Source organism: Oreochromis niloticus, linkage group LG10, assembly GCF_001858045.2.
Source record: "Oreochromis niloticus isolate F11D_XX linkage group LG10, O_niloticus_UMD_NMBU, whole genome shotgun sequence".
NCBI classification, from domain to species: domain Eukaryota; kingdom Metazoa; phylum Chordata; class Actinopteri; order Cichliformes; family Cichlidae; genus Oreochromis; species Oreochromis niloticus.
The window spans coordinates 15,891,562-15,910,679 of record NC_031975.2 but is presented as its reverse complement, the minus strand read 5'-3'; the positions used below and the strand labels follow the sequence as shown (position 1 = coordinate 15,910,679).

The following is a 19,118-nucleotide window of genomic DNA, read 5'->3' as shown; positions in this document are numbered from 1 at the left end:
TTGTAGCTCCTCAAATCAGAGAGCATTGTTGGGTCATTTTCTTTTATATAGTGTATACAACATAAACATTGTTAGAAAAACTCTAATAAAGATAAATAAAATAAAAATATATTATAGATTTGTGCATAAAAATGCATATATAAGAGTCATTTCTACAGTCTCTGGTATGGATGAACACACAAAAATATGCTGGTTTATATTGATTAATAAACAATTGTGCAAATGCAAGGCTGTACTAAACTAAAATCATCAAAAGGAATATTTATTTAAAGTAATTTTTCTATGTAAAAAAAAAGAAGTGCAAAGGTGCTGAGACTTGGCATGATAATTACTATAATTGCATGCAGTACAAAAGGGCAAAAAAGTAGAGGGCGAGGACAGTTTGGCAGTTTTTGCAAAAAGGAGAGAGCCACATGTGCTGGTTTGTGTTATGCTGTCTGTTATACCTGGAGACAAAATCTGCGTGGTTGCACTTTTTTCCTGCTTTTAGGGACGTAAATGAGAAATACACAATATAACATATGGTGAGCCCATAGGATGGCAAGTCCATGTCGTGCTTTTGGGCTGTGCCTGGCGGGCCTCTTGGAGTTAGATGAGGTGCTTAGGGCATCTGACTAGGAGACCTCCTTTTCACCTCCTAGATGAGATGTTTCAGGCATGTATTGCTGGGAGGGGGATGCAGAGCAGACCAGGGACACTCTGGAGAGGTTATTTCTGTCAGCTGACTTGGGAAACTGGCTCCTGTGGTTTCCTGCAGACATCAGTGGTCAGAGTGCACACTGCGACCACACATGCCGCATACAGAAGTTCACCACTGAGCCCATACAACCGATAGGGGACACTGCCCGGCAGCTGAGAGCAGCGCAAGATGGCTATGATTAATGAGAGCTTGCAGGTAAACCCTAACCTTGTCTTCACCACTCAGGTAACCTTGACACACCTACTGAAGGGTTCCCAGCAAAGTGAGCACTCTCACCACCTCGCCTGGCCTTGATTATCACGAGAAAGCCATTACGTCCAGTTGCTTCAGCTTATAGCAGAGCATCTTTGACATTTATTTCACCCTGTCAGATCAGCAGTCCGAAATGCAAAGATATCATCAGGACTCAGAAGCTCAACATCTCTCATCTCTTACTCAAAAAAACAAGGTCACAAATGTGTTTGATTATCTAAACAACTGGCAATTCATTTTCTTTCAGTCAGCTCATTAATTAATTGACCAAGCAGCATGCTTCATTAGAGAGTGACTGATGTAACGTAGGCAGTGTAAAGACAGAGAGAGATGTGTTCATTGGAGCATCACAGGTGACAGATTCAGTTTGCTGCAACTAAACGTGAGTGTATGTGAGGCCAAAGTTTTGCCTGAGCCTGAAGCAGCCAATAACATTATCAGTGGCAAATTTTTCAGTAATATCTGTGCTTTCAAAGTAGAAGCTGTGCTCAGTGTACTGTAAGCACGAAATCTGATATCACTTTGAAAAAAATGTGAAAAATACTCGAATTAAAAATCTTTAGAGTTAGAGAAGTGGCCAAGTCGTCAGCGCCGACGCACTTGGGAAATGTTTCCGGCACCAGCATCTGTATCACGCCATCTTGTTAGGAAGTTGAGCCGCTCGCCCCTGAAATAATCACCAGCGCTATCAGGGGACATCAGGGAACAAAGCAATATGCACTCTGTTATGAAACTGGAGTAATATCATTTCCACACACACACACGCACACACACACAAGCCTTAATTTGAAAAGTTAAATGAAAGTGATCCATACTCCACAGAGAGGCTGTGTCTGAGATTAAACTTGTTTTCTATCTCCCTGCTGGCTCATCTGTGGGTCTACGGGGGGTAAAGCAGGACAACTCCCTTCTTGACACACACAGACGCACACACAGAGTGGCCTCTTTGCTGTTTATTTGGCATTTTGCTGATAATGCTGTTACATCATTTGTGACTTTCTTTTGGGGCACTGATTGGTGGCTAATGGGAATCTAAATGGATTCTTGGATGTTAATTGCCATGAAAATGCAATAACTGAAGCTTTGTGTTTATGTGCTAACTTCAGGCGGTGTTACACTTGCATGCAGCCTAAACTATAATAGCTCGTAATAGGTTTTTGGTGGGAGATTTGTCATACTAGATGAATGAACTATTGTCTTCCAGTAAATCCCTTTCTGACTGTACCGTTTCCAGTGGAGAAATATCATTTGGAATATTGATGTCTTAGAATTGAAATGTGATGGTTGGCCTGTGGGGTGTAATTAAAGTTATTTGAGCAAGTCACGCAGCGTTTAGATCAGATATGGAATTAGCTGTTGACTAAATCAAATAGGAAAAAAATGAACGGTGGTGTGCTTTTCATCCTGTTTGTCATCATAAACAGCCCATTGCTGAGGTTTCTTCCTGGTAGAGAACCAGTGATCTTACAAATTAAAAAGGCAAATAACATCTGTCTTGTGCTGCAGCTGAAGATTTGTGAACAATGTGTTTATTAGGCATGTCTAAATGAAATGGTATCCATTCTGTAGACAGCCTTAAAAAATAATCCAACACTTGCTGTGGTGTTAACCAAATCTGTGGCTTTGGTTTTAACTGCACATTAGGGACCTCATGAAATAATGACAGCGACGCCTTCAGAGTCCTTTTATCTGTAGGTCCGTCTACCTCATCCATCCTTCTCTTTGTTATTCACCACCATTTATAAGATACTGGGCTTCATTTAACCCCACTTGCTTCTCTGGATGTCCGGTGCATGAGCTACGGTGCATCAGCAAATTAGTGAGTCAGCAAGGTCCCATTATGGTTACTGATAGACTGATTAGGTGCAGAAGCAGCACAGCGCTGCTGCTCGGGGACTTGTCGGGAACATGGACTGTCTATAAAGAGGTTTGGCGAGCACACAAAATGAACCAAACAAAACCAGCACGCACACACCTCTGGTGTTCTTCACAGTCCTGGGGCTCAGTGAATGTGCCCCTTCACATGAGCACAGGCAGAGGAAGGCAGTGTTGTGAGCATGCACAATGCAGAGTATGTGAGTGGCTCTCGCAGTTTGCAATGTATACATACAAACACTATCACCATCTTAGCAGTAACTAAAGTAGACTATGTGACTAAATTTGCCAACCTGTTAGCAAATTGCTGTTGTCAGAAAATCTCATTTTCCTGAATAAAATGTTGAGCATTCAGCCAACCTTACAGCAAAAAGCTGTTAGAGCTGCTCTCGAACTTTGAACAAAAACTGAGCTCTTCCATCTTTTCAGGTGTCATGCCTGCAGGACTTCTTTGGTGACGAGGACATCTTTGTGGCTTGTGGACCAGAGAAGTTCCGCTATCAAGATGACTTGATGCTGGATGAAAGTGGTGAGAAGTACCTTCTCTTACATTTCTATCCTCATGTTTCCTATTTCATTCTTCCCTCCCTTCCTTACTTTCTATTTTCTATCAAATTAACCAACTCTTCTTTTACAAAAAAAAAAAACATCAGTCATTTTACAAGTACTCTTTAAATGACCAACTTTGTTACTATTTGTGCTAGAGACAAACTGAAAATACTTTTGGAAAGAATAGAAGATATTTGGTGTATAATGGTAGCACAGAGCATTCATAAGGTACTGCTTTCTGAACACAGAAAGAAAAACAGCTCCTCCTTCATTAGCATAACTCCTCAACCACTTTAGGCTAGAGAGAAAATTCAAAGGATTCCTGAAAGACAACAATTATTTTGAATTTTTTCAGCCAAAATTACAAAATAAGTCCCGGGTCCTGTATGATACTTGGGTGATAAAGGGTTAATTACATGCATGTCATCATAAGACATTTCAGTAAATAAAATAAAAAAACATTATCGGTAAGTCTTTTTGGCAATTATCACATCTTCCCGGTTCAACCCTGTGCTTGATGTCCAACTCATTTTACATTTTGGGCCACAAACAGCCCACTTTGACCAGTGAAAGTCCCATTTCTGTCAGCGTAAAAGAAATTTCAGTACACATTTCACCCTGGAGATATCTTCATATAAAAACTGTCTGTTCATCTTCATGATGAAGAAATGCTGCTGACACTTTAGGTTAAAGTTGCAAGAAATAAATGTATAAAATTGCAATTTAAAAACAAAAAGTTTTGGTGGCTTGTTGCCCTGACTGTGTCCTAAGTGTAACACAGAAGAGTTTTGCTAATTCACAGCACGATGTGTCTTACTAAAATAAAACAAGATCTTTTCTGTCATTTAATTGTTTTTCTATTACTTACTGACTGGTGTTGTACAAATGTAGCAAAGGCTGTAAAACTAAAAATAAAAGCAGTTCAATGAATGAAATCTATGTCCTCATACACTTTTTCCAAACCATTGCATGGGCCAAATTGGAGTTTTTGCCAGGCCCATTCTGGCCACCGCGCCTCATGTTCGACACCCCAGCTGTAGGCTGTCTACTTCACCCTCTCCTCTCGGTCCACTGCACTTAAACCACCCGTCTAACCTATTTTACCATTGTTCCTCTCCCTCTTTTCTGCCTGTCTCCCCACCGCTATCCACTGAGGATGTGTTCTGTCCTCACTTTACCCATTTGTGTGTGCTGCTGCCTGTCTCTCTCCCCCTTCCCTTCACTCCTGCCATTTAGTGCTCATCTGTATTCTTACCCTCTCATCTCTCTTCCTGTCTCCTACATGAATGAGTGTGCACTGGGTTTTGTTGAAAGGTTTATCCAATTTATTTGTTTCCCAGGTATCCATCCCACCTGGGTTGCAAACCTCCACCCCCTACCCTCTTTTGTCTCCCTTTTCCCCTCACTCCTCCTCCTCACTGTTCTTTCATTTGGAACACATTGTGCCTTCCTGCTTTCATTAGCTATGTCTTCCTTTGGTAACCTTCCTCTGTCTTGAGAATGATAACAACAAAACTTTCTCCTTCATGCGTCAAGTTTTATAAGCCTGTGATTCGACTATGTTTAATTAATTACTGACGATTGTCTCCATAAGCATTTTAAACCAATCACTTATAGCTAAGAAGCACCTCTTATCTGTGTGATGAAAATTTAATTATCTGCCCACGCTCGCTACAACTGTGTGTGAACAAAAAAACACACTAACAGCACAGCAAGCATGCCCACTGTTGTCCTTGCTCTTAGAGTTCGTAGAGTACATTAGTACATTTTCTAGTACATCAGGATTTGCTGTATTTTCTTGCTGGAAGAATACAATAGGGCCATTTCCACCTCAAAGCTTCCTCCAAATTCGTTTTTGAGCTGTTGTTGTTAAAAGAGCTCCAGTCCTCTTCGATACACTGTAAATCTGTGGAGTTCAGCTGCCTCTGTTTTCGGTTTCTTTTCATGTATTCCCAGTTTGTCTCAATGATGTTGAAATAAGGGCTCTGTGGGGACCACAGAAGTGGTTGCAGGGCTGCTTGTTCTTGTGTCTCTGCCTGTATCGTAGGCTGCTGTCATGCTACTGAATGAAGACTAGTCAGACAGCTCCCTGATGAAAACACGAGTTTGAAGAATCCAGATATGTCAAACTCAACCCTGTACATCTCTAACTTTCACCTAAACTGCGTTTAAACTTCAAGCCTTGATTTCTGACCTTGTGTTGACTTCTTAATGTGTGAAGGACATAAAGGCCTGGTAATGTAATCGTAATTCAGTTAATTATACTATAGTGATCTAAAGGAAAGTTTTCAGGCACCCATGTTTATATTTTGCTAGAAAAGTGTGAAATAGGTCCAAAGATGTATTTGTGCAAATACATTATAACAGGCAAAAAAACTGAGGTTGTATAAATCTAATGAGCCTGAAAGTCAATGTTTGGTATTCCCACCTTTATTCTTGTACACAGCCTCAATGCTCTTAGGCAAGCCATCTTGCTTTAAGTAGTCTTCAGGAATAGTTCTCCAGGTGTCTTGAAGGATGTTCAAAGCTCTTCTCTGAATCTTGGCTTATTTTTTTTCAGTTTTCTGTCAAGATGATCTCACACTGCTTCAGTAATGTTGAGGTTCAGGCTCTGGAGAGGCCAATCCATGACTGATATAGAGTTTGTGTGTTTTTCTATTCAGGTGCGCTTTACGGCAGCAGGAGCGTGTTTGGGATCTTTGTCATAAGGCCTGTTGTCACTGATTTTCCGTACAGTTCTTGTGTAATTTGGCATCCATGAGTCTTTGTTCTCTATTTATCTTCCTTGAGTATTCCTTCTTAACAGGTACACTTCCATTGAGACCATTTCTGATGAGACTTCAGTGAACAGTAGATGTATTAACTGAAGGGACAGATGTTGTTGGTACAAAAATGCTATTTTAAGTCTGTCAAACTGTGTTATCTGTATTATTTTTCATAGACTCAACTAAAGAAATTGGAACAAATTATGTGCTTTGTTCAGGCTTCGAGTAACAAAGTGGCTAAAGATACTATTTAAAATTGATTCTGTGTTATCCGATATGTGTGGACACAACACTGGTCATTCCTTGTGTTATGTGCATTTTTTAAGTCTGAATGATTCATGGGTCAGTGTTAAGTTGCTTAATAATAAATGAATAAAAACATTCCTGTGAGAATGGGCCCGTACAAGAACTGGACTGAAAATGAGCAGTGGTAAAGCAGCCAATGTCCAAAGAAAAACTTTGAAAGACCTTCAGAAAGCCTGGAAAACGAAACCAAATTAATAGTGGCTCAATACATGGTACCATATATCAACTGTCGCTCCCAGTATTTCCCAAGAGTATGTGCCGCATGCATTTAAATGCAACACTTCTGGTTGCAAATAGCCAGATGTAACATTATCTGTATTCCAACAATTGTTTTGATAATTGTTGTAATCAAACTACTCCTTGTTCCATCCCCAACCATATCCAATATTTATTAAGCTTCAGTTTCATGTAACTTTTATTAAAACCAAAAAGTGCTAAAGGGTGTAATCTCTTAAATTTATAGGGAACATCTTCTTCATATCCAAAATGTTTCCACTAGTCTCGTATGAAAGGTCCTCATGTAAATATTGTGAATAACAGATTACCACAAGAAAATGTACCCAAAGATACCAAATGCCCTCTATGAAATGTTGCAACATGACCATAAAGGAATGAAAATGATCTTTTTAATAAATCTTACTGAGAATGGAGATTATACATTCAGCCATTACCCACGTAGGATCCTTTAATTTCTCAATTAAATGCTCTCATGTGACCATTAAGGGGCAGTATGGTAATGTTCTCTAAACATCCCAAATGTCCTTTATGTAATGTTGCAACGTGAAAGTTTGGGCACAATCAACACCGTTAAAAACGTTACACACTTCTACATAAGTCGATTTTTATCCAGAGAATTCGTCTGAACCACATCCCCCCCCCCAAAAAAACCAGTGATTAAAACACAGCCATATCTAATGTTTTATAGACACAGAGCATGATTTGACACCTCATCATGCGCTGGCAGACAGAAAGCAAGAGGCAGAAATAGACAGACAGGAACGGAGAGCGACAAACGAAACAGACAGCGTAACAGAGAGACATCTGGAGTCAGAGCTGCAGACAACTTCGCCTCCTCTCAGCATCGCTATAATTATCGCCTCTGCCTCAGCTCTGGCACACTGTCATCATGTTAACACTCGGTATTGTACATTAATCACTGGGCCACAAACGTCTGCCACACTAGCAAATGCAAATACAGACAGACACACAGCCAAGCTCTCATATGCACGCACGCATGCACTCGCAGGCAAAAGCACATACACACACACACACACACACACAGACATGAGCACGGCAAGCTGTACAGTTTCTCTTTCCCACTGGTCTATAATGGTAATGAGCTATAATGGGGCTGGGTTAATGAACAGTGGAGGAGTAAAGTTTTGGGGATGGAGCCGACACGGAGCGTGTGTGTTAATACCATCACATGGCTCATTTACCAGGGCTGTGTGTGTGTGTGTGTGTGTCTGTAAGACCTCCGTGAGTCATAGCTGTCACTTCTGAAGCACCACAATAATTGCGTTTGGAAAACGAGCCCACTGAAGGTCAGGACTCGTTTTTGCAGGGGGACCTGAAGGTAAAACCAATTACAAGTGTGCCGATACATTAGTGGTTTGCTGTTCTCTTGCGTGGCTAAAGGTTAGAATCACTCAAAAAATAATATTAAAACAGTAGCTGGCTTAAAATCCATAAACTTTTCATTTCAGTCTAACAGAGCTGTCGTGTTGTTCGAGTGCTCTGATGGTGTAATATTAAGGCTGTTTGTGTGCCACAAACCACAGTGTCATGTTACAGTGTTGCACACCTAATGTCAATTTATTTGGGCATGAAATCCTGAGTGCTGCAAGAAGGTAAAAAAGCTGCTACCTCCTTAGGATTTGAATTTCTAAAGCTTACATATTTTGGATTTTAGCACACTGGATGAATACATAAAGGTGAGTGAATTAATATTTGCCAAACAGTCCCTGAACACCTCTATCTGTCTTCTCTTTGTGCTTGCAGAGAGTCGTGTGATGAAATCATTGACCTATGGGAGGATGTCAGGCTCTTTGAACCGAGGCTCCCCCAGAACTGTTGTCCAATCGCTGCGCAGCAAGTCGCCTGCATCTGGTAAGACAGCAAAAGTTTCTGTCTTCTTCTAGTCCTCTCTTTAAGTAGTTTAACACACCCTGTAACTCATCCCCTGCCTTTTTTTTTAGCTCATGCATGTCTGCAGCACCTCAGATGCGTTCGCCGTGGTCGGGAGTTGTTTGTGTAATAATAGCTCCTCGTCTGATTGCTTGGTGTTTTCTAGATCGTCACTTAATCAGCATCTCAGCGCAGTATGAATGAACACGATGAAATCTGAGCTCTGTGGAGTGTCTCGCGGCGTACATATGTGAGCTGCGCCTTGTTGCTTGAATATGAATTCAAATGAGAATGTTTTCACAAGGGAGGAGAGAAAAAGGCAAACAGGGATGAGAGAGGTAAAAAGCAAAAAAAAAAAAGAGAGAGGGAGGGTGGAAGAAGTGAAGATGAGAGGGAAAGATGAACGGGGCTGGTGACTCAATCCTGCAGCTCCCAACAAGCCGTGCTTCACCTGACATACTAATGAGTAGCCCAACTCAAAACTCAGCTGTTCAAATCTGCATATTCACTGTGAATCCACTGTTTGTTAATTTTATCTTGTGCTTTTGTTTTATTGTTCTTATTTTGCCATTGTTTTACTATGTGTCTTCCTATTGTAAAGTGTCCTTGGGTGACTTGAAAGGCGCTCATAAATAAAATTTATTATTATTATTATTATTATTATTATTATTATTATTATTATTATTATTATTATTATTATTAATGAAATGTAATAAGCTTGCACCGGTGCCTGCTCTTATCGTTTGTGCCTGAGAGTCTGTCTAGAAGTCCTTTTGAGATAACAGCAGACAAAACGTGCGTGAAAACAATCATTCTGATAGATGAATGCAGCTTTCATTAATGCACCACAACTGTTTGTGTGTGTGTGTGTTTAAGAGACCAAACATTCATTCAGTCTGTCTCAGAGCTGGCGAGAACTTGATGATTAGTTTAGAGCTTTGAACAAAATCAGGCCATTCTTTTCCTGATTGCACAGCTTGAGCTTTGGTTGTGTGTAATATGCCTGGTTATGCAACAGTGCACTTAACTTTTCCTCCTCACTGTAATCATTTTGTGATTTGTACGCGTATAGAGACCTATTGGGTTTTATTTTATTTTTTTTGGTAGGGGGGTTATTGAGTGGGTGATGCAACACACAGAAACTACTAAAGAATTAGTTCCACCTGCTGCTGAAGTCCAGAGGCACCATTTATTTCTTTATTATTATTTTTTTATTTTTAACCTTAAATCAGTAACGTGACCGAAAGCCAATATTCGCTGCTGGATTTTTTTGTTGACCTGAATAGGAAGAAGGATGTAAACAGCTGGGGTAAGGAGAGAAACTTCTGGATGCTGACGGCTTGAAAACTTTGGGGAAAGGTTATGAGAGTGAGTCATACACCACCATCTGATCTCGCTGGCTGCAGCAAAGTCTGGAATAAAGGTGTATCCTGGTGTGTGTGTGTGTGTCTGTGTGAGAGAGAGAGAGAAAGAGAAAACAAGAGACTGGCGGAGGGAGGGACTGATTCGTCTTGGTTGCCATGGGAACATAGCACAGTAGGAGCATGTAGCTACAGACACAATGGCCTGTGACAACCATATATGGCAGGGACTTCCTGTGAAATGGCCTGCAGAGGGGAGAGGAGCTGACTGACGCTCGGCCCTCGCCCTGACTCAGAACGTCCCTGCGTTTTTTTCACGTCGCCAAAATGTTCACCTTCTGGTGTTGCTTCCGCTGCTTAACATCATCAAATGTTCCCTGACTGGTGTTGACTGTTTTCTGTTTGTATTTACTCCCTCAGACATTGTTGGTCAGGAACAAAACAGCAGTGGAAACCTGTTGATTGGCTCTTCTGTCTGACCCTGACTAACCTTCTGCTGCTCTTTTATTCAAATGTTAAAAGCACATCGTGTTCCCTCCCCTTGAGGACAACATGTTCTGTTGTAGTAGTGAACAACAGCTGATACTGCTGAACCAGGAGCACATTCACTTATCAATGTGTATGTACAGTTCGGTTCATATTTTCTTTGGACAAAGACACAATTCTTGTAGTTTTCTGTGGATTTTAAATCAAACAATCACTGTGTGACTGAACCACAGACTTTCAGCTTTAATTCAAGGGGCTCAGCAAATGTATTCCATTAACTTTTTAGGAATCAGGTTTTTTGTATACACAGTCCCCAATTTTTAGAGGCTCTAAAGTAATTAGACATTTGTCTAACAAGCAGTTTAATGGCCACGCGAGGCCTGTTCTGTTGTTATTCCTTGAGCTCATTCCAAGTGTTAAAATTTGAGTTTGGAAGCTGTTCACTGGACCTCTCAATATGAGGTCTAAAGATCCATTCTTAAAAAGAAGGAATGAACTGGCCAGCTCAGCAACACCAAAAGACCAGAAAGATCACAGAGGAAAACTAAAGTGGATGATCCAAGGAAAAATAACTTCACAACATCAAGCCAAGTCAAGACCAACACTCTTGGGGAGATAGGAGTATCATCGTCAAGGTCAACAATCAAAAGACATCTTCACAAATATAAATACAGACAATGTACAAGGTGCAAACTACTGGTTAGGTTCAAGAGCAAGACATCCATCCATGTTAGGCTTTGCCAGAAAAAATCCAAAACAGCCTGCACACTTCTCAAGCAAATTCTTTGGACAGATGAAACCAAAATGAACTTTTACCAGAATGTGGGGAGGAGAAAAGTAAGAGAAGGAGAACAACAGCTCATGATCCGATCCACAGTATCTGTCAAACATGGTGGAGTCAATGTTATGGCATGAGCATGGATGTCTGCCAGTGAAACCAGTTTACTAGTGTTTGTTGATGATGTGACTGCTGGTAGAAATGATAGCTGAAAGGACTGTGATAAGGCGTACAGGGCTGTGCTCTGCTCAGACTTGAGAGCATGCTTTTCAGTTACTGAAGAAAAACTGAAGGCAGAGAGACCCACAAACACGCATCTGAAGATGCTGTAAAGGTCCAAAGGAAACACAGCGATGTCCGTGGGTTCTAGACTTCAGGCACTCCAGATTTTCATCCAAGCACTGAAAACAGTCTTTATATTTAAAATCATGTTAGTTTGTTCAATTACTTTTGAGCGCCTGAAAATGGGGGACTGTGTCAATGTCCAATGACATATGATAGGCGCTACTGTGATCAGGTCTCATCACTGGTAATGAAAATAAAGACAATGTATTTCATTAAGTTCAGTGGTGCAGTTTCCCAGTGTGTGCCGTCTCCTCTTGCTATGTGCAATTTGCAGGTTTCAATGGCATATAGGTTGTCTTCTCCTGACATCAGAAACATGCCAGGTTAATTCTCCTGTCGCTTTGTCCTCGGCTGCACAGTCCCAACACTCTGCATGGGTTAAATGTCAACAGCAAGCTTATGTACAGAGATCACTAAAACACGAATTGTCATCTGGGGTTTTGCCTAATATTTTGATCAGCTGTAAGAAATGTACTTTGTCAGAAGTATTACTACTGCTGAAATATTTGATCACAAGTGTTTCTTTACTCTGTTTTATATCATTCTGATCTGACACGTTAAGGTTATTGGACTGCTATTTACAGATGTCATGTTACCTTGGGATTTTTGGAAATTTTGGGTAATTATAGACTACAAGCATTTAATCAGTAAATCAAGAGAGAAATTAACAGATTAATTACCCGTGAAAGTTATTCTTAGTCCTAAATTAGAATAAATATAACAAAAACTGAGATCTGGGGAGCATGTGATCTTACATCATCAACACATTTTCTCAAAATAGAGACATTTTGAGCGGTAACCTGCTATTCCTGAGCTTGCAGTGTTTTTTTTCTCCTGTTATGTTTAATCTTATGTCTCTAACTCCTCTTCGAGTTCACAGCCTCCTGATATCAGGACTCAAATTAGAGTTTGGTCTTTCAAATAAACAGTATGGACCAGAAAAGACATCACATTTTGGGCAGTTACATTCACTTGAAAGCCAAGGCTAATTTTCTCCATTGGAGTCCTGTGTGCACCAACGTATTAGTTAAAGTTTAATAAATCCTCAGAGTTAAAATGCAGCAAATTACTCAAAAATTAATGTGTGATCATATTGCTGTTAGTTATGGATGGACATCTTCGCAGTGAAAATAAGACTTCGACATCAGAAAGGCTGTTGGCAGACGGTAGAAATGTTATTTTTCATCCATGATGTCAGTGCATGATGACGATCTCCTATAGTTTTTAACCTTGCTCCGGGTCTTTGGGTGTGCTGAAAAAGCAGCCTTGAATTCCCACATTAATTTTCCCTTCAGCCAACACAGACATAAAATTCTTGATCACATATAATAAGCTGGACCAGAGGAGCTGCACAGAGCAGATGTGAGGCGAGAATTATCTGCAAGGTAGTGAAAGCCAGACAGTGAGTGCACATAACACAACACGTGTGCTGCTAAGCACCACCTGGTGTTCTTTGTGTGTGTCTGGCTGCTCCTCATTGTGCACGTTTGCAGTGGAGACCTGGACACCACTAAAGAGCCGACATGTTTATGAGGCACAGAAAATTAAAACAAGCGAGATATAGACAACCGCACACTCATACGGAGACAAAGAATGCGATCAGGAGAATCAAACTGAAATCAGAGCTTTTAAAATGTATCCACCACCATCATACGGCACACGTGTGGTGTTTAGTCTGTTTAAATTTAGTCTGTTTTTCTGACTTTGTGTGGTTTGCTTGTGCAGGTGTGAACGAAGTGATCGCAAGACCCTTTGGAGGAGTTGGTCTCGTTGCGGTTTTAAATGAACTCGAGAGTGGTTAGTTTTTGGTGTGAACCTCATCCAGTCAGGATCCGAACCAGCTACCAGGTGTACTTTGTAAGTTTGAGCTAAAAAACTATAACCCCGTGTGCTTTGCATTTTGAGACAAGATACTATAGATGTGCAAAAGTGTACACGAGCTATCAGCTAACTGTGAAACAAATGCAAATTTTCAGTGTTCTCCAATAGTCCAGGACACAGCACCTTTTTCCTGTATTTACTTTAGATCCTCGTGTCCCAGACACATCTGGGCATTAAGGGGACTGTGTGTAATAAAAAAATAAATAAATAAAAAAAACACGGGGAAAAGCTACAAGTTTACAAATGATCAAATGATTCGGACCAGAGTAAACGAGCTATAGGCATGAAAATGCCTTTATTCATAACTGATGTAGCCAGTTCAGAGTAAGCACCTCCAAGTCTAAGGCCATGGCTCTCAGAGGCCAAGATGAGTTTACTCTGTAGCCACCCTACAGAGTAAAGATAGGGTGAGGACCTTGGACGTCCGAAAGAAATTCGGCGTTAAGTCCACTGCTCTTCCATGCTGAAAGGAGGTGGTTAGGATGCCTCCTGGGCAATTCTCATTAGAGGTTTTCCAGGCACCCCTCACTGAGAGGAGACCCAAAACTCACTGGAGAGATTATAAACCTCATCTGTTTTGTCTTGTCATCTTATCAACTTTAGATAATCAGAAGGTAATGGATGGATGGAGGAGTCATGTGACTTGTGTAGTGGGAATAGGTAGCAAATGAGTAGGTAGAGCTACTCTACAGACCTGCCGTGCAGTATGTGGAGCAGGTCATCTACTGATAAGAATCCCTGGCTGCTCCAGTCTGCATGCCAAATATGCAAGATACTAACCCCAAGTTGCTATGAGTATGAATGTGTGTGAATGCTAGACAGAAAGAACTTAAGCATAGAAGAAAGTGTTTATGTGAATGAGGCATGTTGTATAAAATACTTTGTGCTCCGGTAGAGTAGAGAAGCTCTAAGAATCGGTCCATTTATCATGAGTCTGGTTCACTCTGAAAAAAATGCTGTCTTCACTAATGCCTAACTTTTAACAATTTTACTGTTTTCAGAAGAAAACAACTATTCCAAAAAATCATTCTATTTTTAATAAGCTTTAGATCTAAAACGTTCACACTAAGGATGTGTAATATCTAACAGAACGGCAGTTTATCGCTTGTATAGTGATCAACAAAGCAGTCACAGTTGTGTATTGCTCACAATGAGCTTATACTGCATATAAACTGCAACACACAACCGTGAACAGAATATATGTAAAAGCATCTCTGTCGAGTATCAGATTTATGTTGGATATGTGATGGAGCAAAAAAAGGATGGTGCAGCCTTTGCGTTCCTTTATCAGACTCGAAAAACACGTTGTCTTTGGTCTCTTTCATGAACAGAAAGGCTTCTGAGAAATATGCTGAATCAATGCAGAACAAACAACTTCTCGGCCCGCTTCCCAGCACAGACGAAGTTTAACTCTCCGTCCTTGTACGTACCGAAAAACATCAAAGCTTGGAGACTTGTGTGCTGAATGTTTGTTAGGTGAATCATGCTCTGTCTCGCTGATGAATCATAATTGCACAGAAATAGAATAATTTGAAATTAACGAGAAGGCATCAAAGTGAAGGGAAATTAAATGGTATGTTACAAATTCCATTGAAAATTATTCAACCTTGCAATTTTAATGTGTCGCTTGGATGCTGCCTCGTTCCCCTTTCGTATTGCCGATGGTCGTATTTAGAATTAGTCTTTTGGTTGTGTGTTGGCGTGTGGGCAGGTTGTTGCTTCTCAGGCTGACATTGTCATCACTCGAGCGTCGCTCTGAGATGATGTCACAAACACACAAACCCAAAATAAAGTGAGAAAACATTTTGCACTCATACATAGTTTCTCCTTCCCCTCCCCTCCATTTCACCATCTGTCCCCCGGCTCTCCTCGGATGCCTCATGTCAGCTAAAATTAACTGAGAAGTGCAGATGTAGTCAGGAAGAATCACTCTCTCGCTGCCTCGGCGTCTCACCTCGCGCTTTCCGTCATAAGCGGCTCCTCGTGAATGGAGAGACTTCACGCTGAAGTGTTTGGGGCAGCTGACCCAAAAATAAATGCAGGGTGTCTCGAGAGGATTCCCTGCTGGCAGCGGCAGCTTCTGAACTGTGAACACATGATGTCTACAGCCTTCAATACATCTCTTGCTCTGAAAAATCCAATCATGAAAGGCCCGAATGTACTTTGAGCAGAGGGGATGTAACAAATACAAAACAACAGCATTAAATGCATAAGGACACATCCTTTCAGGCAGCTTTGGTGTTATGAAACAGAGCTGCTCTGGTGCTTTTATTGACTTCTCTTATGTCATTTAATTAAACATATGAGAATTTGTAATGTTTCACTATGTTGTCCCAAAACCTGCCTTCATGAATGGTTTTGTAAAATCACTGATTTTATCTATAGAATTTGCTCAAATATGCTGAAAATGTTCAGTTTTTAGAACAGAGTGTGCATATTTGGATCTAAGAATAAAGGCTGGATACACACAAACTTCCAAATTCCTCATATGCAGGAGGATGTGAGCCGATGACAATGTAGAAAATCAAGATCACACATTTTTCTTTTATACTGACATTATTAAATAACAGTTTTAAATCACTGTGCTTGTTTACCCATACAGCTTGTAATAGCTAAAAGTGTTGCTCAAAAAATGCATTTGCTTCTGGGTACCATAATTGTGCAGCCATTATTTTATGCTTGTGTGGATTAAATTGAATTTTTAGACACATTAATGTCTCGACTTGAGGAAAGGCAGTGTTGGTCTATACTTGGTCCGCTCTGTTACAGAAATTTACAGTTCCCAGATGAAGAACGGTGCTGTCTTGTTTTTTTTTACTTAGGAACCGAAAACACTTTAATTAACTCGCAGGCTTTACGTCGGCTCCGTGTAATGGGTTATTTAAACAACGAACGTTGTACTGTCACACTGCTCGTCAAGAGCAGTGACAGATCTACTGGATATACTTCACATTCACTCTGAGGCTGTGTTTTTATTTCTTTTTTCAAGAGCCTTACATAATATGCAGCCAGTGCATCAATCAGGGCATCACTCAGCAGGAGACAGGAGCACACGAGGTGCTTTTCAATCTTCGATGCTAGCCCAGCTCACTTGTCATTAATATTATTATTATTGTTGTTGTTTTTTTCTAAGCATAACACTTGCTGCATTTAACACAGTAGGTGTGAAAGAAGCTGAAAAACAGCGTCTTTTTGTGGCTGCATTGTGGCCAAATTGGTATCCTTACTCCAACAGTGGATCTCCTCATGTGTGAATGTTGAGTCACGCTGGAAAAATGAACCTAGAAAGAAAACAAGTTACACTGAATTCATTTGGAACCGTTCGCTTTACAACCTGTTGACACATACTGGGAGAAAATCCTGCTTTGATACTTGTCCAGGAAAAAACCTGCCTGTGTATCAGAACCACAAACTTCTCCATTAACTGGTCTCACCAGAAGGTGCTCCAGAGCTTTTGTGGTGGAGTTGTTTCAACATTAAGCCGAAGGTGGGCCCATTTTACAAGCACTTTTTAAATGGCCATAATCCTGTTATTGTTTGTGCCAGAGACAACCCATATGGAAAAGAAATAGTAAAAACTTATAAAAGACTTGCATAAGATGTGGCCTACTTCATATAGTGAATCATATAAGGCTTATATGATTTACGCATGAAAGTGGCCACTTTCTCATTACTTTAATATATTGTATCCAAAACATACAAGTTTCATTTATATAATTTTTCAAGGGATCTTATATCTGTTTTCACTCTTGTATGCTTTTCATACAAGTTTCACACAAGACAGATACAAACTTTATAAGATTTATATATATCTTTTCCATATGGGAAAACTCAAACGGTTTTTGAAAGTAGATAACACGAGCTTTTCGGACATATTTAATGTATCATAGTAGCACAAGGATTCATAAGGCACTGCTATCTGAACACTGATAGAAAGAGATTTTATCATCTGTGTGTCACCTTGCTGTAACTCCTCAACCAGTCTGGGCTAGAGAGAAAATTCAAATGCTTCCTGAAAGATGAGATTTTATTTTTTTCATTTACAGCCGAAATTAGAAAATAGCTCCAGTAGGTCTGGGTGAACCTTGTTTGCAGTATCTTCTAGTTTGGCCAGGTAACTTGAGGAATGATAAAACCTAAAGACATGCAGAGAACGCCGGTGCAACGGCTGCTGCTTTGGGTGAGACTTCATCTAATAAATAGAAGAATTATTGTTCTTGATTTTTCTTGAGGATGTTTCCACGAGGAAGTGTAAAGCTCTTAAAGTAGGACAGGCTGCTCCTGAGCATTATAGCCTCCCTGGATGGATCTATATCTACTGCATTAGTTATATTATCAGTTCTAATCCGCCTCTTTCTCAGCTTGTCTCATATAAGCAAAGAGGCCAGTGGCTAGATATTTAAAATATAGATGTAATTTTTTTGTACTACACCCCCCTCCTCCTCTGTCCCTCTCTCTCTCTCTCTCTCTCTCTTTCTCTCTGTCTCTGCTCACTGGTGCGCGTCAGAGTTTGCGCAAGCAGCCTCTCCGCCTCTCTGTGTAGTACACTACAGCCCTGCTCCGTCTCTCCCATTCACCACAGTTTATTATCACACTCGGACGGAGCGAGTACAAAGGTGCTGTTCTTCCTCCTCCTCTCTTCATCCCGTTTTGGATTATCACTGTGCTTTTCATCATGCTGGAAGTGGAAGGTAGGAAACCGCCCCATCCAGGAAAAAACCCCTTGTAATGCATGCAGATTTTATAATGCCATTTCCCCGAGTAACGTAAAACTTTAATTGTCCCTGGATCGGATCATTTTTGGACACCTCTGATTGTGTCCGCCGTGTCACCTTAACACATGTCAAGCTGCTGACTTTGTGAAGTGTCATGTAGGGATTTTTCTGGTAAGAGGTCAGTGAGAGCTGCCGTTAAAATGTTAATGCTTTTGTTGTGTAACCAGGAGGAGTGTCTGCCTGTGTGCGTAACGCCATGATGTTGAATTTCATCAATGAAGAGCTTTAGGAGAAGGGTTTCTTTATTTTTTTATGGTTTAATGATGATAATGATGATGACGATGATACGTGTGATACAGCGGCAGATGTTATAGCTTAGTCTCCTTTGTGCTTGCATCCTTTGTCTTGAATAATTCAGAAAGTTCTTTGATCTCAGCAGGAAACACACAGACTTGTGAGCTGGGCTGAAATTGTATTTAGGTGAACATTACAAATAATAGGAACTCTTTAAATGCTGGAATTCTTTATATCTCAATGCCAATATAAACAGAGCTCAGGGCTGGCAGCGATAGAAAGGAAATTAAACCGCATTTTTAAAAAAAGGGTGTTTGTATTAAGTCTTATAGTGTTTTCTGAATTCTGCTCTGAATCTCTTCAGGAAGATTTGACATATGCCTTCAGCTGAACTCAGTTGCTTCTCTGACCGTTTTTGTATTCTCCGAGCAGCCTCTTGTTGCCAAGAAACAATAAGTCATGTTTTCAGTAAGATGAAATGCAGGCTGGCGTTTTGTTGCCGGTTAATGATGCTCCTGGATTTTTCTTTTTCTCCCCCCGCCAAACTGCACACACACAGGATTGGTGTGCGAGGTTGATTAATGTATGTTCATGTTAATGAGATGCTGTTGCTGGGTTTGTTTTGTTAGAGTTAAAAAAGAAAAAAAACTAGTGTGGACTTCAGTGCTCTTCTTCATTTTTCTC

At 40.5% G+C, this 19,118-nt stretch overlaps 1 protein-coding gene across 3 annotated transcripts in view; it reads left to right on the top strand.

Moving 5' to 3' along the window:
* Window positions 1–19,118, top strand: part of dclk1a (doublecortin-like kinase 1a) — a 48,678-nt gene that overhangs the window by 13,220 nt on the left and 16,340 nt on the right. For 2 of the 3 annotated variants that reach the window (XM_013266138.3, XM_013266137.3), the window contains exon 1: window positions 17,959–18,116. In XM_013266138.3, the coding sequence (XP_013121592.1) occupies window positions 18,101–18,116 (16 nt within the window). In that variant the 5' untranslated portion in view covers window positions 17,959–18,100. Of the gene's footprint in view, window positions 1–3,256; window positions 3,357–8,448; window positions 8,557–17,958; window positions 18,117–19,118 lie in introns of those variants that run through there. The other variant, XM_013266135.3, reaches the window with a different exon arrangement.